Genomic DNA, 22,672 nt, shown 5'->3' with positions numbered 1-22,672 from the left:
GCCTTACTGATAATCACCATAAAGTGCTGTCCTGTACAGTAAAATATTACACAGTATACTGTACACATTTCCATAATTTTTCTGACACTGAAAAGTATTTTCCACCATAATTATGTGTGAACACAAAATCAATGAATGTAATCAAATTAAACAATAGTATATCATATAGTGCTTAAAAATAAGCCTCTTTGTTTTCCATTTCCACATTAAAAACCATGACTTTGGATGGCAAGATTTATTGTTTTATTCAGTTTATAATTACAGCCATTAAAATAAATATAAAGACCCAAACGATGGGAAAAAGGAAGGCAAAGCAAATACAATCCTGAATAAAAGTATACCCTCTGAAACACTAATAATTCTAAATGTCGGCAGAATAAAAAAAAATTGGTCTGTTTTTAAGATGCAGTCACTATCTTTACTAAATTTGTTGGCAGGATCTTGTATCTAACAAACAGTTTCAGTATGTGAACTCTTACTATTTGCGTACCCAGTCCATACATCACTGGGTTGGTAATAGGAGGAATGATGACAAAGTATAAAGACAGGAAGATCCGTGCCTTGATAGGAACATGACTCATATTAAATCTGGTTTGTATAATTTCAAAAAAGGAAGCGATAGTGTAGTTCAGCAAAGATAATAAATGTGGGACACATGTTTTAAAAGCGTTTCTTTGGGATGCTCTTGATAATTTCCTGCACTCTCTCAAAATCTGTGCATAAGAGAAAATCACCATCATAAACTGAGGCATGACCAAAAACATAATAAGCACAAGTCCCGTGATACTTATGTATGATGTGCTTGAACATGCATTTTTCACTAGTTCCATGTTCACACAGTATAATTTTGGCACCGCTTTGCCACAGAAACTCAGCTGTAAGGTTAGTGTGTAAAAACATCCAAACACAATGAGCGGGTACAGACCTGCTAATGCAACAAGCTTGCAAGTCTTTGCATTAGACATGATGCTGTGGTATTGCAGCGGGTGACAGATGGCAGCGTATCTGTCATATCCCATAATGGCTAAAATACAAAACTCAGCACTTGCGTATGTGTGCAGGAAATAGACTTGAGCTTTACACCAATTCACAGGTATCTCATGTGTGTCAGATAAAAGCACAGCCATCACTGAAGGAAACAACGCAGAACTGCCGTATATTTCATTGATGGATAACATGCAGGTGAAGACATTCATGGGTTGATGCAAGTCTTTGTTTTGGTGTATGACAGTAATGAGCAGTGAATTCAGAATGACTGTAACACAATAGAGCAGGAGGAAAACAGCAAACAGCCCGTGTTTGCTGTTTTCCATGACGGCGTATGCAGTCATCGTGAATGTTAGTGCTGTCGTGTTCATGTTTCAGTTCAGTCCTGAAAAGAAAGACATTTGCGTTTTAACACACACACCAAATTCAGTATGACATACATTTATTTGTAATACGGTAAAAAAAACAAACAAAAAAACAACATCTTAGTATCAGTGAATGTGCAACTTTAGCTAGAATATAAATCCAACTTTTTAGGTTTTATGAGGCATTTGAGTCTAGGCTGCAGGCAAAGATTTCTCAACTATAAACCTATTTAATAAATACAGAGAGACAAACGCACACATTCAGAAACCCTTTAGTCTACAGTTACCTGCCTGATTGTCCTCTCCGTGCAGCCACCGCACAGTGACACAGCAGTGTGCCACCTCAGGCCTTTTAACACAGCTCAAGATGGACCACTAGCGTGTTTTTCATCAATGTGTCCCTTGTTACCACGGTTACCAAAGTTTTTGTACCTTCCTTGAACCACTTTACAATTGCAAATGTGATTGTTGATTGATGTAGATACCTTTGTAAAGGGTATACATACATATATAATTACAATACACTGTATATTTAAAGCGAGTTTTGGTGTGCACAGAGATTTTTCTTTAAATACCGTCGATGAAATATATGACGAAAATATGTGTTTCTAAAAATACCTGTGTACATGTAGACTAGGCCTTGGAGACTTATCCTTTTACAGTGTTGGTTTTTTGGAGTTGATTCATGTAAATGTGTCAAACCTTTTCAGTTTTGATACTTTTTTTGGTGTCTGTTTCTCTGTGACGCTCTGTTATAGGACAGCACATAAATGTTGAAGCACCCAATATTGTTTCCATGTTACAACTTAAAGCTCATGAACACACCAATATCTGAAGAACGACTATCAGAGAAGTATGTGAATGCAACATTGGCTGGTGGCTGGTGGAGCCGTAATTTGTGACAACAGCAAGTGGGTGAGTGGGGAACATCATGAGCACTCAGGCGTTTGACCCGTAACATACTGGACCCTTAAAAGAGGTGTTCAACAAAGATTAATTTGTTTATTTCTGCCCATCACTACTGAAGAAGTCCAGAAAAATTAGAGGCAAACATAGGTGGAGATTCATACTTAAAGTGCAGGCGAATTTTCAACGAAACATCACAGAAGACACAATCATTGCAGCGTCTTTTCTCAATCACCTGTGTGAGAGGGAAGCCAGAAAACTTTGACTAGCATCAGATGTTATTAGGGGAGATAAACTCATTTAAAGGGATAGCACAGCTGCATAACCGCAAATGCACCACGGATGACACTAAATCTGAATGCATCCTTAATGCCATTTAGGATTCAGATCACAAAGAGCTGCCCCAGAACTGCTGTCTGTCCATTCAGCTGAGACAAGGCCTCTCAGAGGTAGAAAACTGAGCAAGACAGTCATGTTGTGTTTAAGTGACTGTAAGCTACGGAAATAACTGCCAGAGATTCCTGCCTGACTCCATAGCTGAAAAACAAACAGCACTTTGCAGTCCGGAATATTTCTTCTAAATGTTTCCCTTAAATTCGAAACTATTGTGTGACCTCTACTAATCAGATAAATCAGTAAAGAATTCTAATTTATGAAATGCCTCACACAGAAATTTGCTTTCAGCAGTGATGATGCAAGCCATAAACAGATAAGCACACTCATTAGAGGTCATTTGTCCACTTGGGGTTGCTATTCCTTTAGAAAGCAATTAGACACTGTGTTTTTCCACAGGTCAGGTGAGACCTCTTTGGACAGCACCTTGAGAATAGAGACCAGCGGAAAACAGTAATGACTTCCCTTTGGAGACACGCTGATGCAACACTGATGAAACTGTGTCTGAGGGGTCGCGACCTCTGAGCCAATGCAAAACACAGCAATAATTTGTTCAGGCATTTATTTCGCCTGATCGTACTTACAGCTGAGCTTTGGCCATTTTTTAACAATTTACAACTGTTTTTCTTGTTTTTACTTGCAATGTCTGAGTACATGTGAAGCTGATGTTGTGGCGAGCTTTTGATCCATCACTCCTTACCAAGTCATAAAATCACAGGCTTTATTTCTAAGCATGTAGAGGGGTCTGAAAGATGGACTGAGTTGCTCATTTCTATTTATTTTGATGAAAAGAAGCAAATCTGATGGTGAATCAGGTAAGGAGGACAAGGTTAAAATGAAGTGTGTCCTGGGAAAAGTGTGAAAGCTTGGCAAGGTAACTAGAACAACAACAACAACAACAACAACAACAATAATAATAATAATAACAACAATAAAAATATGTAAAATAATTACTTAATTACTTTTTTTTTTTTTAATTAAAAATTTTTTTTGGGGGGGGGGGGGTTGTTCTTGCTAATTTTTGGGTTATGTCTTGTTATGTTGATGTCGCCCTCTCTAGTGTTTTACATGTGATATACACCTTCATTCAACTCGTCTACTTTACTGGCAACCCTAAACAGAAGCAACAGGCATATTCGTGGTAGCAGTGGTAGTCTGGATTTGGTTTGTTAATAAGATTTATCTTTGTGGATTTTATTAGACGCCCCTGCAGGTGCCCAGACCCCTGACCACACTGCCTCCTGGGTCACCATCACCTGTACTGTTGTAATTTGTGGGTCAGATGAACAAAGGTTTTAATGGTAAATAAGCTTGCACGTGCATAGTGCCTTTTCTAGTTTTCTGACCTCTTACAGCACGTTTTACACTTAATGTCACATTTAGTAAACATTCATAAGGAATCACAATTTTGGGTTCAGAGTACTTTGACATGTCGACTGGAGGAGCCAAAGATCAAACCACTATTAGTGGACGACGCAGCCTATCTCCTAACCCAGCTACCCTGATGGAGATGACGAAAACACTGCGTATAATACTAAGCGAAATAACCAACCACACAGCATAAGATGCAGTGATGCAATGTTATAGATACTCTCAATAAAACATTAGAAAATCCTTTCTAAAACGGGGGTAGATCCAGTTTGAAGAATGTGCCAAGGTCTTTAGATTTATATCCAAATAACCTTGCCGAAATAAATACAAAAGCAATTCAAATCAGTTATTCCAGTGTACTATGATTTAAAAAGAAACCTCGATTGATTCCTTCTGGAAAGACTTTCACATGTTGAACCTGGAATTTACGCTAATGCTGTTTACAAAATGTTCTACAGAAATAGGTGCATTAATGACATTTTCTGAGTAAATGGCTTCTGTGATGTTTAGCGTGATGACAACTGGCCTCTGTGCTTACATCCTCAGTCTGACATGAGGGATAAGGATGTTCATGGGTTTTAAATTAAGAGGAAAACAAGCAGCTTCTTGGGAATGTTTCTCTTGTCTCATGACAACACTCGGTCACGAGTCTGGCAGAGTGCTGCAGGTTTCTTAAATGTGATTATGAAAAAGCATGCTCTCTGAAGAATTCTTCTAATTCTATAATATAAAACCCAGTGACCAGTGTGCTGCTTCGAATTACCCTCACTCCTCCCCTCGGACCAAAATACAAACAGAGCCGGGCTAAATCCTCATTTTGGAGCGTTGACAGTGTCAGAACGCAAGAATGTCTTGTTATCGTGTGGTTGTTTTGGCGCTCTTGGCCGTCTTACTGCTTAATGGTGAGTCTTGATGAAATATTGCATGTTTTCGTAGCTCCGTCTGCACAGCTGTATGCTTCCAGAGATTACAGATTAAGCCATCTTTATAGAAAAATCATTTGATATTAAAGTGATAGTTTTGATTTTTCAAAGTGGGGTTGTATGAGGCATTTATCCATAGTCAGTGTGTTATATACAATAGTTGTCAGCCAGCACGCCCCAAGTTTGGAGAAGCAACAGGAGTGCCAACATTGAAGCTAAGCAGCGTGCTGCTGTGGATGGGGACAGCAGGAAAGTGTATAAAGCCACCAAAAAAAAGAAGTGTTAACGGCTTCGGTTCCCCATCTATGCTCTTTTCAAAGCCACCAGACTCCATTGACAAAAACAGTGATTTTTTTCATGCTGAACACAGGCCGCACATTCTCACTCTGGACTTGTCAAATACCCGTCAGTGACCCTACATTTTAAACTATCCTGTTCTAGGTTCCCCTTTTGGCTTCAGTTTGGAACGTTGTATCAATATACACTCATTACATGTATTTTTAAAATTTTAAAATTTTTTTTTTAACATTTTCCAAATGTTAAGTGCAGGCAGTCTCTTTGGAAAATGAACTTATAACTATGTTTATAGGTTTACTTTCTGATGTTTAGGCAACAAAAACACATGGTTAGGTATATACCGGCTTTATACTGCCTTGGTGTGACCAAACATTGGTTTTTGGCGAGTTGGGACTTAGACGCAAGAGCTGCTCATCTTTCACTGCCTCGATCAGTTAGTTAGGTAATGTTATAGTGTGACTTTGAATGAATCCGAACCCTTTAAACTTTAAAACTCCAAAGTCAGTGAGTAACACAAACAAACTGATCGAGACCAGCAGCTCCTGTGCAATGTTAGACCACTGTTTTCCCTCTATAGAGTCTGGCTTTAAAGAGAGCAATATAACAGCTTAATTTCCTCGTCTGAATTGCTTTCTGACATTGAGGTAAAGCAGTAAAAATGTTCTAAATATAACAAACTCTTGAAACTGACAACATTTTTTTTTTAAGTTGGGACGTTTTTGCAGGTGGTTAAAATGCTCTCCGATGCTCATTCACAGCAGTGCATTACTTAGTTTCTGTGTCAGTCTCCGGCCAGCTTCTCCAAACTGCAGGCGTGACAGTTGACATCTACTGTATCTAATATAAATACCTCATAGAACCCCACCTCAAAAGGTCCAAACTGTCCATTCAAACATGACTTCAATGTTTTTCCATCATTACAGCTGCGGAGACTGAGGCGGCGTCCTTCCCTTGGTCCTGCCCCTCGCTGAGTGGAGTGTGTAGAAAGGTTTGCCTCCCAACAGAGCTGTTCTTTGGACCTCTGGGCTGTGGAAAAGGCTTTTTGTAAGTATGAATTCAATGAAATGACTTAATTTGATATATTATTTCAGTCGCAGTGTGTGAATATATTGTGTATATTTGCTGATGAAATGTAATGCATTGTTTTTGTTTATTCCCAGGTGCTGCGTGTCTCATTTTCTATGAGAGCTGGATGTCTAAAGATGGGAACGCGTGTCTGGTCCATCATTGCGGTCCTGAAAAAGCCATATTAGAAGAGTAAACATGACAGGAGATGAGACAGACAAAAAGACATTGTCGTGGAAGCTCATATTTGGCTCTTTGCTCTGAAGTAACTCTGGGAACCTTGAAAATTAACAGCTTATAGTTTTTTTCTGATTTTAATGCAGCTGAGATGTTTGAGGTGGATTAAATATTTCATTAAATGGTCTTGCTTGTTTTGTATTTTTTTCACCTGCAATGTTGGATTACTTTGTCAGAATTATTGAAAATAAAAATGCGATACTGGGCCATCATGTAGGATTCGCCATCAGTTCATAATCTTAGATTTTTAATCCAAAAATAGGACTCTTTGATTGGTCATATTCCGGTTGAGTTCACTCTGAATTTCACCTTGAAATCTCTCCACTTATTCTTCTTCGAAAGATTCCCAAGAGAAGTTTTACATGTTTTATGTCACAGTTTTACATGTTTGATACAAGAACAATATCAAAAACATAAAAACCCAAATAGATTTTGTTGACGTCTGTTCTAGACCTACAAACCTCATGTTTTCCATTTGACCCACAGTAAAACAACAAAACAAACATGGACGCAGCTTCACTGGAAACAGATATTAAAAGACCTGTGTTTACTGCTGTTCTGGATGGGCCTGGATATGTCAGCATTATGCATCACACGCTTCTCTAAATGCATTTTGCAAAAGAGTCAATAAGAGATTTTGATGAAAGCAACCCGAGCCATTTGTGTGTGTTGAGGCATTTTGTTAAAGATAGCTCCAGCTGAAGGCTAGAAAAGGATTTCAGACAAAAACTAAAAAGAGGAAGAAGAAGAATTGTTAGTTTTCAGTGTTGACATTTAATTTCTATTTGTTTTGCATAATTACATTTTTTTATCTCATTAACCTAAATGCATATTTATAACACACACAGCACTACAACAAACATTGCTGCAGGTCAAGACTTTAATCCCCCTTTTGATTGGTTGAGCATTGTGCACCGTATCTTGCTGTATGCTGGGAAATTAACTACTTGATATAAAATGCAGGTGTTATCTTTTTCCCATTATATTTACATAATCATGCTTTCATCCTTTAGTGACAGAACTATGACGGTGCAGTGGGACTCTGTGGGTCAGGGTCTGTACAGTCTGCTTTGGGAGCCAGAGTCTACGGCAGCTGAATCTCAGATGAGGCAATTATGACTCCCAAAGGCAAACTGCTCCATGCTGGGATGTTTGAGAGCTGAAAAACAAATCTGCATGATTTGAACATTCAAATGTTTAGACATGAATCTTTTGAAAAAACGTGTTGAGTTTCTGTTGAGTTTCAGCCTCAGTGCCTCCCCGAACTCAACCTGCCACAGATAACAGCAGGACGCAGGACACTCATTTTCATCACTGAATTGATGATAATTAAAGTATTTGAGTGTTAGGTTTAAAACCTCAAAGAAAAAGAAACGCAAATCATGTCGGTTAATTTAGCCTATAAATGTATGTCTTAAATAACATAAATTGCGTCAGATAATTCAACTAACAAATAAATGTCTTTAATAAAATCAAATGATTACGTCAAAACAGTTCTATCAAGCTGAATACCATATTTACATATTCATATCATATTGCTGTGCTACATATTATTAAATGTATTTATTGCAGTTTTTTAAAATATTTATACTTTGTTTTAGATCATATAGATGCTCTTTAAATGATATGTGTAGTAACTTAAAGTATTTTTAAATATTTTTAAACAAACAAACAAAAAAGGAATGGAAAAGAAAAGAGTTTTTTTTTAGTTTATGGCTTTACAGCATGTGTGGGAAAGCAGACTTTATTCCCTCTCAAGAATTATAGTAGCATGAGTGATTGACAGTTTCTGAACGTTCATTCATTTTCTATGTGAAAGTCTCTACATTCAGAGTTGTTAGAGGGTTTAAGGCTATGTGCAGAGGGCAGCACAACGTTTTCGAGTGGTCATCATTCAGCGCTCTGTTTGAAAATGTCTGTTTTTAGTCCCTGAAGTCACCAGACCTACTGTAGGAGTTGCAGTCTTACAGTATATTCAGTTGATCATACAGTTAGCGAACACACTGGCTAATAGTTTTCAAGAGGTCTTGCTTTGAACCAGACTGACATTTGATACTGTTAGTTGTGGCCCTCAGAGGATCATTTCAGTGATTGCGGTAATTCACTGATTTTTAATGCAGTACAAACATTTGTTTAAAATTTCAACACTGTGCACCATGTCAAAGATTCCCAAATGATTTCCAAATTTCACAGACATTTCATGGAAATCGAGGTTACCAGATTTCCAAGAAATTTACTATTGGTTCTAAGAAGATGAAACCTTTAATGGGTGACCCCCTGACCTTTCCTCTGCCATCACACCGAAATGTACACTTAAACACTATTAATATCAAATTCTAGTGAATAGATTGCCATTTAATTTTACTGTGTGTTGCGTCCTACATGATGGATGAACAAATGTGCAGCACATGCGCATGCCCGCAAAGGGTTAAAGGGTGTAAAGACTACATAGCCTTTCTCTAGCTGAACCGTGAGGAAAAAGATTTTCAACACCACTAATGGTCAATGATGTCATTAGTGACATCATTAAGCCTCCAGAACAGAGGTGATAACTAACCCATGTCTATGAAGCTGACAGCCATAACTGACTCACATTTAATTGAGCATTAACATTTGAAACATGTGTCTGTTGCCCGGTCAGGCAACATAGACCCAAGGTTGCAGCATTACCTCGGCCACAGTGACGTGCCTCTGAGCTCAAAGCTTGTGGTGACTCATGCCAGTGCACTGGCTAGTCTTTGCGTGTCTGTGCAGCTGTCCCAGTTCAAGGACTCTGCCCCAAGCTGGCTGTTTCTTTTCTTTTTTTCTTTCTTTCTTTTTTGGTAAAAGTTAATTCTGAGCCCCCTTTATTGAACATTTTCATTAAATTACTGCCTTTGTTTTATTTCTGTTGCATAGACACAGTAAATTTGAAAGCTGCATAATTTAGTGTATTTTAATATTTAATTATTTTATTAATACATATATGTTTACATAATTGATCAATTTAAAAGTTAATTATTTTCCTCTGAGATGTTGACAATATATATATATATATATATATATATATATATATATATATATATATTTAAGTTAATTATTTTTTAGTTCTCTTTACTTCTCAGCTGCTGGTTTTATGTGCCATATCGCCCTCTGATGGGAATGTGTAGGAACTACAAGAACAACTGCAGAACACAAATACACAGATTAAAGCAAACTTGAAAGAGCTATATTTTTTAAATATTATTCTTAATTCCACTTTTTAAAAGTTAATTTAATATAATTTCATGCCTTTATTTTTAATAATAAATCCCTTTATTTCAGTCGTTTTCTTTAGATCATTTAAATGTATTATTTTAAATGCCTAATGCCCTCTGATGGATGCTGCAGCTTTCCTACGGTCTCCTTATAACCTGTTAGATTTAAATCAATGTCACTGTGTGGTATGATTTTTATCAGTGACCCAATCTCTTGCAAATGACATACCTGAGTAACAGGAAATACACTCATGATTGGTATCTGTTCATTTGAATGCAGTGAAACTGGTCTGTCTCTGTCTGCACCTGTTTTTATGAAAGGCAACCTGAAATCTTTAGCATGTTAAAACTCCTTTTGCATATTTTATGTTTTTTACTCTATTACAAAATATCATAATGTAAGACTTTTCATAGTTCCTTCAGTCCTTTTAGTTGGGGTCCATACGGTTTTGATTAGCCATTTCAGATTCATTTGAACCACGGGTGGTCGACCATGAGCCAGGAGAAGCCAAGAGCTCGCACTGTGCAGGGTTTTAGTTCATTGCTGTTTGTGCTTGTGGCCGCTGGTGGCGCTGCGGCTCAGGATGCTGGTGAGTCAATCTGCCGCCACAACACGAAGAAGAGCCAGGACGCAAGAAGCAATAACAAACAAACCAAAACGTTAGCAGCAAGCTAACGCAACTCTTGGAAACCGAGCAAAAAGGCAAAGTGTCTGCTTCACCGACGACAAACATATTAAAAGACGAGTTTATAATCTCCTGTCTATGATGAACGCGGACTACGAAGAAGACATTTCGTAGTCTGTCACGTAACTGGTGTCTTACATCTGCTAACACTAGCAAGACGTCGGCTAACGTTAATCCTTCCTGTTTGTCGTTTTCTTGTGGAAGTACTGGATTGTCCAGAAAGTAGGGAGACGCCGTTAAGAAAAACAAACGTGAGCTTTTTTTTTTTTTTACTCGAGGACATGTGAGAAACCCAACTGAGACGACTGGAGATACTTAACATTAGATTAAAACCTTCACGTTGCCGACATTAGCAGAACATTAAGGTATGTAACGCTAGGTAACATACAATAACAATAACATTACCCGCTGACTTTTTATATGCTTTTGTATTTTTGTTGCTTTATTTGTTGTTGGTAACTGAACCTAAAAAATACAGCATGACATGAATAAGCTAATAGGCAGTCCAGCGGGTCAGACTACTTTCACGTAACTAATTATAGGCTAGCTAATCGCCTGTCAGGAGTAGTATAAGTGGCTAATAAAATTGTTTCTCAGGACGCGATGAGAAAACATTAGTTAGCTACATAGCTAGCAGGGTTAGCATTGCGACTAAAACAAAACAATAGCAGCAGGTTCTTTCTCCACTAACTTCCTGGTTGCAACGAAAACCGCTAATGTTGACGGCGATTAAACCCACGTACAGTCGATTTTTGCTTGGTTTTATATTAGTACAAACAAGAAACATTAATTTAGGTTGATTGCTATCCAGTTCCATAAAATAGCCCACATAAAGTACAGTAAAGGTCCGTGGACACGTGAACATGTCCGTAATTGCATTTCAGTTATTTGTACTCTAATGCAATTGGGCTTTCAAGCTTGTGCACAAATAAGTACAGACACAACCAAACAAAAACAGCAGTGTCAACCATATCTGGGATCAGGAGCGGTTTTTTTACTCTCTATAGCAACAAAGGGACTCTCAAATGTAAATTGTAAGCTGATCGTGTCTTGCGATAGTCAGAATCAAATTGTCAAAGCAGACAAAGACACCTTCGATTTTTTTTTTTTTTTAGCGAGAATGAGGTAGTTGTGTTGTGCTCAAGATTTTAGTTTTTTTAGTATTCAGCCATGAAGACATCTCTTGTTCTCCCGAGATCTTACTACATGGCAGAAGGATGTTACTGAAATACTGAACACAATTATAGTTATAGAGATATTGATTTTAATCACCCACGTTCATTTTGCCTGGATTTGTAAACAAGATAATCAATGAGGCTGCGAAGTTGAAACTCAATATGAGTGTGGGAACATGAAGATTTCAATAGGTCATATTAATATTTAAATATTGATATCAGAACAAACAAAAATTACAACAAATAATTCTGCCAGAATAGAAAACAAAATGTAACATAAGAATTTATGACTTATAGTCTCCAGTTGATTTGTTAAATACTCAATTTTAAGAATAAGACTTGACATTTTAGCACCAACAAAAACAAATTGATTAACTTATCAACAAAACATTGCTCGCAGAGCTTATTGATCAAATTTCCCAGTAAACCCGTGCAGACGGCAGTAAAAAAAGTCACTGCAAAGCACTTAGTGTTTTATGACTTATATGCTCCTTTTTTTTAAATAAAAATATAGGACGTGTGTATTCTCACATAGGAAGAGAGTCATGTAGCCCTGCATTACTTGGCTTAGATTTGTTCTGCTACTCCCTTAGAGTACATGATAATGTATGCCGATGAGCCAGTTTACAATTACTTATTTGCATACCCATGTGCATATTTATGCAGTTTTACCACCTGATTGTTTGTGTGCATTCGTATGTTAATGCCAGGCTGCAATCAAACTTCCAGATCAGCTTCAACCTGTGATCTGAGGCATTTCCCCTCATTGTGACCGATAACTCACTCTCAATTACGATGTGTACTTTCATGTCTTTTTCACAGTTTAATGCAACTGTAAACAACCAAGGATGTCTCACTTTGGTGCATGGTGCGTGGGAGCTCGACTCCTTATTGTGGTTCTCTGCATCGTACTGGTTCCCTCACCCACACATGCCTATATCTATGCTGTAAGTTACCTTTCAGATTAAGCTCTAAATATTTTGTGTATTTGTTTATTATAAGGATCCCCGTTAGCTGACGCCTGGGCGACAAGCTAGTCTTCCTGGGGTCCAAGACAACATAACATTACATCACAACATGTGTAACATGGCTTCTCTTATTTATCTGTTGTTTTTTTTGGCAGCATTATAGCAATATGACCTCGATGTTATTTGAAGACCTGCCTGCCTTGTTTGGCTCTCCGCTTCCTAAGGATGGACTAATGGTGAGAGCAGAGTGTAAAAGAAAGGATGTATAAAGGAAAACAGGTCACAGTCCTTGATAATGTTTTTTTCTTTTTGTGAAAGGGAGTTTTGGTGGTGTCCCGTCCACTTAATGGCTGTACACCAATAGACCCTCCTCCACCACTGCCTCCATCTTATGATGCCAACACCACCAAATTCATCGCTCTCATCAGACGCTATGACTGCAATTTCGATATAAAGGTAAGTCAAGTTTGAGTGACAGTGAAAATCTTGTAGTGTCTGTGAAGCAAACTGGTCTAATGCTAGGAACTGTTTTTCAGGTCTTGCACGCACAGCAAGCTGGATTCAGTGCTGCAATCGTTCACAACATGTACTCAGAGACTCTGCTCAATATGAACTACAGCAATGGTAATTTTATTTGATAAAATCTAGAAAAAAAAAAAAACATTCACAGTACTTTACTAAAATGGCGAAAATTGTTATCTACCCTTTTCTTTATTTTACAGAAACTATTGCAGAAGAAATTGAGATCCCGTCTGTATTCACCAGCTATTATGCCTCCCAAATTCTCAGGAATTTTATAATTCCAGAACAAGGGTAAGAAGAACCATTGTAATGCTTTTGGAGATACATTTATTTGAAATACGTTGTCAAACCAAACAGGAATCTAGACCAAACCGAGCTTTAACTGTCAGCTTTAGAAGTGCACAGCCACAGATCAATACATACTAACCTTTTTCGTACTAGAGCTCATGTTAATGTTGGTACCTGCAGGGCCTACGTGATCCTCAAGCCGGAGTTTGCTTTTCCACTGTCGTACTACCTTATTCCCTTCACTGGAGTAGTTGGCATGATCATTCTTGTGATGTGTGTCGTCTTGGTAAGTATGACTATGATGTGATGCCTCCCTGGGTGTTTATTCAGTATGTAGCACTGTCCTTTGTTGAAATTCTGTGTTGTTTTAAATTAATAGAATTATAAGAACAATAGTGCAATCATACAGTGTATTTGTATCATCATCCTGGTTATAAAGAAAGACTATTTGGACCATGGGAAGCAGAGGTGATTACTAGTACACAAAATGTGACCTATTTCAGCAAACCTAGAGCCAGCTAATTTTCTTCCCGAGATGCTATAATTTATTCAATAGACACATGTTTTTTTAACAAGGAAAAGGCCCAGAAAACCTTTTCTTACTTACCTTGAGCAGTGGGGTCCTACACGAACACTTATAAAATCCCTATCCATGCATGTTGATTGTCCCTGTAATTCTAATCTGTGACATTGTCTTTTTGCGTTTTTCAGATTATACGATGTGTGCAGTACAGAAAAAGGCTGCGGAAAAATCGCTTGTCCAAGGAACAACTGAAGCGAATTCCAACCCACAGGTTCACCAAAGGTAACAAGACTGTATAAGTTTAACTGTCGTGTTCATAAAAATATTAAGAACCAGTTGCAACAATCATCTTTTCCTTGCATGTGATATGAGGTTATCATATCATATCAGGTCATCTGTTAAGCTTTTTACTTGTATAACATATTCTTATGATATGTTTCTAAAAAACTGAAATGAATAATATTTTTATTAAATTTGACTGATTTAACTTTTCACCTCTGTTTTAGGGGATGACTATGATGTGTGTGCAATATGTCTGGATGAATACGAAGAGGGAGACAAGCTGCGAGTGTTACCTTGTTCACATGGTGAATATTTTATATGGTTTCATAATGTTGCAAAATATCGCCATAATTTGCACATCTGCCACAGTTGCAGCAACAAGCTTTTGTACTATTTGGACACAATGTACATGAATTCACCTTTCATGCAATTCAACATTTGTATCCCTTCCTAATGTATCATATAAAGTACAATATTATACTCCACAAAGACGTTTTCTCGTATGAACTGTGGATATTGTCCAGAGAATCAGGACTTGAAATTGTCTGGAGTTTTCCTTTCACACATGTGGCACACAAGAAGAGATTGTCTGTGTGAGAAGTTTTCTCGCCTCTGGAAATACTCAGTTTGGTTTAGGCAAGGGGTGGCGCTGAGTTAGAGTGTGCAGGTGGCAGGATATGACATGGATTACATTGCGGCAAAGTGGCCGGTTAGTGATTTGGTCACAAACCAATGAGTCTCTTGTAATTCCTTGCATTTGTTTGATAGTTTCGACAGAAGTTTCTGATTGTGGTCATCTCTCTATTGCTGTTGTAAAGGACCCTCCTTCTTCACCCTTGAATGTTTTTTTTCCTCTGATTTTGCGCAAGTTGATAGAAACGTTACCAACGTGCCTACTTAATAGGTGTGAATTTTTTTGTAACAATAACCTGCTATATTCACACATGGGTTCAATCTGATGTTCCCCGACATTTGAGTTCTCGTATGCAGCTTTGGGTAATATCTAGATCCGTGGTTCCCAACCGGTTCAGCCACGGGGTCCATATTTCTCCTTATTCATTAGTTCAAGGTCCACACATTCAATAAATTACCACACATTTAATTTTATTTCATAAAATGTAAAAGACACTTTGGCTAAGAACACAAAGAATTAAAACTATGGCAAGAGCAAACAGAAATGGAACTTCAAAATAAAAGCTCTGTGCCGCAAATTCGATGTTCTTCAAAATAAATTGTTTCTTTTTTTAAATTTGATACCTTCACAAGTCACTTGCAGTCCATTCAGAATCAACCTGTGACCCACTTTTGGACCACACATACCAGCTGGGAACCACTGATCTAGATAATTACGGGTTTGCAGTGCATATGTGTGTTCAAAACTTTCACAAAGAAATAGTACCCATTTTCCTCCAAACCTAAAATGGCAGTTTCCTATTACACTGCAGTTTTTGTTTCTAACTGCCACTCTGTCTGCCCGTCAGCCTACCACTGCAAGTGTGTGGACCCGTGGCTCACACAGACCAAGAAGACGTGTCCTGTGTGCAAGCAGCGTGTCACTCGCAACAACACAGAGCACTCCGAGTCTGAGTCTGAGGAGGAAAGCGGGGCGCGTGGGGAGGAAGAGGGGACTGAGGGTGATGCAGACTCGGAGCGCACTCCTCTGCTGCGACCCTCCAACCCGGGGTCCCCCTCAGGGAGCCCAGGAGCCTACGCAGCCACCACCACCACCACTACTGCCCAGTGCCTCGCCTCCCCTGCACACGGCGACTCCCCCATCCTGGGTTACGAAGGCTACCACTCCCCCCTGGAGGACACAGACTCAGAGAGCGATGACGCGGGAGAGGAGAGGCACCACACCGATGACGACACTGCTCAGCTGATTGGTAGGGACAGAGTGGAGGTCTGATGGCTGGAATGAGGTCATTCAGTTTTACCTCAGAGGGGTCTTTGTGTCATCAGTCCTGCTGTCACACTGTACTTTCAAATAGTTTGCAGATTTGTGGATAGCTAGACATTTATTATAACACAATCTTTTACCCAGTAACCAGAGGAGGTCTACTAGTTAGTGTCAAAGCACATGCAGCACATGAATTGATGAGTTTTACAAAATATGAGCGTCAACCACCTCTATTCACACATTCACTCCAGTGCTCCTATATTTGTCTGTAGACCTCCTTTTTTTAATGCATGTTGTAATTCATAACTCGACCATGCCACGTGACCTAACCACTAGTGCTGCACAAAAAGAAAGGGCCGCTTAAATCTGATAAGTGCTGTATAAGTAAGAGTGCGTCCCAAGTAGATGAAGCTAAACAGAACGAATTCTGTGCTCACACTTTATTGGATCTTTTAGGCTTCAGTGTAATGTTTTTAACTGAGTGAAGTTCGCAGACCCTCTGTTGTCTTACTCATGATTGTTTTATATCTGACTGCCCTTTTGATCAGTTTTGCATCGTTTCCTAACAAAAATTTGCACGTGGAGGGGGAATATTTTAATTTTTTATCTTTAAATCCCCTTAGTTCTCTTTTTACATTTAAAAAAAACATATATTTCAGTTCTTTGAAATGTTTCTCAATTTCAACACTAAATTACGCTGTTATAGAATATCGCAAAGATATTACACATTTCTGCTGCTTTCACATGGTTATTGATAATTCTGTGTGGTCAGTTTAAGGAAACATTTTTTAGCTTTATCCAGTTTGTCATGTTGAACAAACTCAGGTTTATAGCAACACAGTAAAGGTGAGCGGGTACTGCAAATGAACAACATAGTGAGAATAAATGGGGTTTGGTCTCATGAGTTTTTTAGCTTTTTTTTGTCTTTGAGTTAGTGAAATATATATTCATGAATATTTAAAGGTATACTATGCAGGGTTGTAGGTTACAGTTTGTATACAAATGCAATAAGAGTAAAAGCCATCCCCAGATTCACTCTCATTTTTGCCTTTACTCAGCTCTGTGTCTTTTGGACGCCTGCTGTTTACAGTCTGGCACCTGAGGCCAGATGCATAAAACTCTGTTTAGATTCACCACTAAAACTAAAAAGCAGAAATGTGCATCATTTTCGCCAGATTAATAAAGCCGTGCATACGACTGCATTTTAATACTTGTGCCCCTCTACCGCAGACCTTTCAATGCATTTTAAATACGGTAAAGAAAGTGGTATTTACAGATTGTGTTGCATCGCCGAGGTTCTCCAGCGATGCCAGAGCAGCCGTCATTATTCACAGCTGTGGATGTCTGTAGTGTCCGCGCCACTAATGTATCACACTTCAGCCAACCATCGTCATGGTAAAATTATCATCATCATTATTAAATATCAGAAGGATGATTTATACATATAGCACTCGTGTTGAAACTGACTGAAGTGCTTCACAGGATCAAAGTAAACAATCAGTAACAGGGATGTAAATATGATTAATGATGAAATTCATCATTCGTAAATAATTTAAAATTAACTTTAGAAAGGTGCCTTTGATTGACATGTTACAGAGCGCTGTGCAGCAAACAGCCTGAAAACAGTGTTACCTGTCCGTCAACTTCTATTTAATCTAAATATTTAAGCCTAAAACCATGTGCACACAGGACTAAAGAGTGCATGAGGTGCACACATTGTCACAGCTCATTTAACCTTTATATAATAATTTTTAAAAAACTGTTTATGTTTGGGAAAGGCGTCCATGTTTTTTGTGCAGACACGTCATGCATCTGGCACCTGGTCACTTCTTTTTTATAATGCCCAACTTCTCCTGAGCACTGTGGGGCTACATATACACCCCAAACACAGAAAATAAGTAAACAGGAAGGAAAATCCTGCATAGTATATTTTTAATCGATCATTTTCAGTTTTTATATATCACAGAATGATAACACGTGGAACTGTGGGACCCTGGAGGTGTTTTTAGGTTTAAAAAAAGAGCATTGCCTTACATTGGCCTTGATGTACATGTGTATGTATAAATTAAATGTTGGGAAATTGAAGGGACAGGATTCACACTCCTTTGTTTTCCTCGTGTCTAGCTGTACTGAATACCGCTTGTTAGAATGCTTCCATCCCGTCACCTTGTCTGTAAATGTGCTCCAGCGTTTTTGTTTTTTTTATAGTGACAAAAAAGAAAGAGACAGCCTGTGTCTCCACATGTTTATAGTACTGACACAGACAGCCGGCTTAGACACGCTTGATTTGCACCCGAACATTTGGGCAAGAGCGGCGGCAGTCAAACAAGATGTGGGTTGTTTCTCTGCTTTATATGATGACCTCCACGCTGTTGAGTTAAATGAAGAGCAGTGCGAATTAAAACTTCAAGTGTTGTTTCAGCCAAACTGTGTCACTGCTCCCAACAGTTGTTATTGGATCTTAAACTCACAACTGGAATTTTTGTTTTTAATGTATATTAACTTTACAGGGTGTGGGTGTTTTTAAGCACTGTACAAATTTACCCACACTCCCTGTTCATCTGAACGGGATTATACAGATGTGATCAGTGCTTCCTCTGCGTTCATCTACAGAAACTAAGAAATCAGGGTCGTATTTTAGAGTTACTGTCATGTATGATCCAAGTGACTGATCCAGAGACGGGGTTGACCGGTTTTTCAGTGCCGATAAAGTTTAATAGTAGTTAATGAGACTGATAACCAATATTTGGAACCAATATGCATTTACAAGAAAAATGAAAATCTTTCTGTCTGTATTTAGAATTTGGAATTTAAAAAACTCCAACTTAAAACTTTGTTTAAATGCCTTTAGAAAATGTTTAATAAAAAACTGAAACCTCCAGTATCAAATACAGCAACTTTTTTATAAAGTCACATGCAAATGTGATTTAAAAAATATATATTAATAAAAATAGCTTTCTGATGTTTTACAAAGTAGAAGTTCCTCCCATGCCGACACGCTTTTTGCACTTTTTCATTAATGAATTTTTATCAGGGATCATTAAAAAAAATACCAATACGGATATTCAACAAATTGCCAAATATCGGCCTCAATAATTGGCCAGGCCGATAATCTGTCACCATATTATGATGTTTAACACATCAGAGGACTAACCTGTCTAACCAAACACTACAGCTGCATATGATAGCAGAGGAAACACTGACAGGATGCATATTTACGTTGTGTCTGATGATTTGTCAATACGTTGTATTTAGTGTCAAAGAGGAGAATCAGTAGGACTCTGAAATCACAACATTCCATCTTTATATTCTGCTGATGATCGATTTAAAGACCCAACACTATCAACGTTTGATCGGGACTTGTTGGCAATAGTCTGTATTGTAAAATAGAACAGCTTTTTTTCCCCTATTTGCTTCAAATGACTTTGTACTGTACTTTCTTTTTTTCTCTATATGTCTCAGTTTTAGAGACTGTTAACTGAAACAAATGCACAAATATAATCCCAGAATTATTATTTTTTCTTCTTCTTTTAGAACGTGCCTAGTTTATCACACTTAAATAATAAATGTACAGTGTCAAGTATGATTGTCTAAAGCAGGTTTGAGAATCTGTAGGATTTCTAAACACAGTCTCTGGAAAGCTGCATTTAATGTGTGATTTGTGGAAGATTAAATGATATAGAAATGGGACTTTGTAGCCACCTTTTTTTGTTACGATGAGAAAAGAAAAGTTAAGTAACACACTCGATTACAATGGCCTGTTGTCATACGTGATAATGTGTGTTCTCAATACAGCCATGATGAAGCAAGTGGGTATTTTATTAGGATGTGTTTTGATATTTATAGATTAATATTAGGTCTGTGCTCAGTATGATATAATTATTACACCAAGCCATAATTGTAGAGTGAATTACTTTTCATTGGGAGGAATAAAGACTTGTGTTTTTAGATGTTCTCTCTTCACCATCTTCCTTCAGGGCACTGAGTCATAAGTTGCAGGTGGTTTTATGAATAATAATGAAAGGACTGAGCTTTGTAAAAGCAGAGCTCGCCAGTGAAAGTCTTCTGGTGATAAATACCACATCTTACATCCCAATGGAAAATAACTAATTAGCCTATAGGCACCCTGCTGAATAGTCTTTCAGGTTATTTTGCAGTAATTAATGAATATATTGGAAAATCACTATAGCGTACTCTCTGTCTCTCTCCTTCTCTCTTTCTCTCTCTCTCTATATATATATACTGTACATATAAATATACATTTTGTGTGTGTGTGTGTGTGTGTGTGCAGGTATGTGCAGAGGGCTGTGCTTGAGCACCTGCCCCTTTGTCCCTTGATATGCAAAGTGCCCATTTGTCAAAGCATATTTTGTATTTTTTACTTTAGTAAAGGCCATGGAACTTGCAAAAAATAACATTTAACAATTATTACTAAATTTAGCAATAATTCGTTCATTCCATTTTTTTAAAAGATTTTTTTGGGGCATTTTTGCCTTTATTAGACAGATCAATAGTGTGAAAGGGGGAGAGAGAGATGACATGCAGAAAAGGGCCGCGAGCTGGAACCAGCAAATGCTGCGGCAAGGACACTTTACCCACTCACCCACTGGACACCCCGGCCCCTTCAATTTTGACGCTTGTGTATTCTTGGTGTACGGGGGCTTTTAGCTGCCAAGAAAGACAAAGAAATATCTGTGTCTCAGCAATAATTTTCCACATTTGATATACTGAGCAAAAGAATGTGCAAAACTCATGAATGTGAGTTTTGCACATTCATAATATGTGCAAAACTCATTGTTTTGCACATATTATGAAATACATGATATTTTATACAACAAGTTATCTGACTGTTCTGGGTTTTGTTTTTATTTAAAAGAAGAAACTCCAAAGTTAAATTGTTATCAAATATTCATGTTTGACCTTCCAATAAAAAAAAAAAAAGAAAAATTTAAAAAAGCTGAATTTTTCAATGGAATCCTGTACAGGATGATGCTGACTATGTCCATGTTAGTTTTTGAGGTATTTTGAGACAGCTCAAATGATATAACACATTCTTAATTTTATCATATTTGTTTATCGCAATCCCCCCACTGATACTAGCGGGTGTTGAGCAATGACATTGTTCACTTTGGTTTATCATTCCATGTTACATTCAGTTTGAATATAGTTGCTATAATGCTGCAGATTATTCTGTAAAATAACTTAGTGTGTAGTGTGTGTTGTAAAAATATTGTTGCATGTGCCCCTAGAATTTTTAATTAAGAGATAAATTTTAATGTAACTGGTTAAAAGGCAGCATTTGTAGTTCACAGAAAAATCGTCTTATTTACCACTGTCATGAGTTTGTGGGGTTTTTTTTTTATTATTATTTTTAAGTCAGAATATTTTAAATAAATGGTGAAAAAAGCAAGTATTATTTAAAAAAATCAGTTTTGCTGACATGGCCTATCAGGAGTGTACTGTGGGTGTTATGGTGATTAATTATGACTGCCTATAGTTGATGAATTCACTCTTTTTAATCCTTCCTAACAAGCTCCGTGCTTTTTAACTTTCACAGTTTCTTTCACAGTCGTCTTTAACCAGGTCGCCTGCTGCTCTGAAGAAAAGACGTTTCAAATCCAGGACCAGGTTAGCAATTGTTTTTATTATTATTCTTATTATTACTGAGGACATGGATTGTAATAGACGGGACATGGCGTACATGACATCACATAAATGAGTCTGTAAACCAAAGGAACCTCTGAAGAGTTATTCTGCATATAGACCCTCAGGACTAAATTTGTGTGCTGCGTTTTGAAGCATTTAGAAACATTACATTTTCTCGACCAGTGCAGCTGTTAGAAGATGCCGGGATCTTTGTCATTATTCTCCTCTGTGCTGAGATCTCCTTTCTTGATATTTTTAACTGTATCTTCATTTGTGCTGCTGGATTCCAGAGAAGTTCCCCAACACCACTATGAGGTAAACGCTTTTTTTTTTTTTTTTTTAGTTTAGGCCTATATATTATTCTGTTTTCAATGTTCTACCTGACTTTCATCACTGGAAAATGTATAATATTAAATGTACCACAACAATTTAGTATCATTGAGCCAAATCATGAGTCTATAGTAATAGTTTACATGTTCTTAGGCTTTTTTGGATCCTTCTTACCATCCACACCGAATCTCCAGTCGTTTGGAAGACAACGGTGGACCCAGAGGAGTCTCTCCATTTGGATCCAGGGACAGCCATACCTTCCCACAACAAATGCATTCTGCATTTATCATAGAGGATGAAGGGCAGACGACTCACGAGTGGCCACAGGTGATCCTGGATTATATGAGGCAGCAGTTAAGGTTCAGAGGAAGAACAAAGAAAAGCTCCAGAAAAGGATGTACTTAACAGTTTATTGGATAATGACGTGAAAAATGTAAGAGCTTAATCTATTAAAATATTATTGTTCAAATACCATGTCCTTTCACTGTGACTTTTTCTTTTACTCCTGTTTCACAATGCCACTCAACTGCTGGTAACATGTAATTTGGAAGATATAAATGCTTTCTAAAAACAAG

The 22,672-nt window shown here is 37.7% G+C and overlaps 2 protein-coding genes and 1 long non-coding RNA gene across 3 annotated transcripts; 2 read left to right on the top strand and 1 right to left on the bottom strand.

The window, feature by feature from the left end:
* Positions 1-398: 398 nt before the first annotated feature.
* On the bottom strand, positions 399-1,358 carry LOC121952780 (olfactory receptor 52D1-like). Its single transcript, XM_042499606.1, has one exon. The coding sequence runs from the start codon at positions 1,356-1,358 to the stop codon at positions 399-401; it is 960 nt and encodes a 319-aa protein (XP_042355540.1).
* Positions 1,359-10,398: 9,040 nt separating this feature from the next.
* On the top strand, positions 10,399-18,548 carry rnf167 (ring finger protein 167). The gene is made up of 10 exons (XM_042499555.1): positions 10,399-10,831; positions 12,464-12,588; positions 12,765-12,845; positions 12,928-13,065; positions 13,146-13,233; positions 13,332-13,422; positions 13,600-13,705; positions 14,131-14,224; positions 14,449-14,529; positions 15,706-18,548. Exons 2-10 carry the CDS (start codon positions 12,490-12,492, stop codon positions 16,128-16,130), a joined length of 1,203 nt encoding a protein of 400 aa, XP_042355489.1. The 5' UTR covers positions 10,399-10,831; positions 12,464-12,489; the 3' UTR covers positions 16,131-18,548.
* A 3,117-nt stretch (positions 18,549-21,665) lies between these two features.
* On the top strand, positions 21,666-22,414 carry LOC121952198. Its single transcript, XR_006106435.1, has 3 exons — positions 21,666-21,749; positions 22,058-22,082; positions 22,251-22,414. It is a non-coding gene; the product is annotated as an uncharacterized LOC121952198 (long non-coding RNA).
* The last annotated feature ends 258 nt before the right edge of the window (positions 22,415-22,672 follow it).

The sequence above is a fragment of the Plectropomus leopardus genome, chromosome 13 (assembly GCF_008729295.1).
Source record: "Plectropomus leopardus isolate mb chromosome 13, YSFRI_Pleo_2.0, whole genome shotgun sequence".
NCBI lineage: Eukaryota > Metazoa > Chordata > Actinopteri > Perciformes > Serranidae > Plectropomus > Plectropomus leopardus.
Note: the sequence above shows the minus strand (reverse complement) of the source record. Positions and strands in the feature narration are given on the sequence as shown.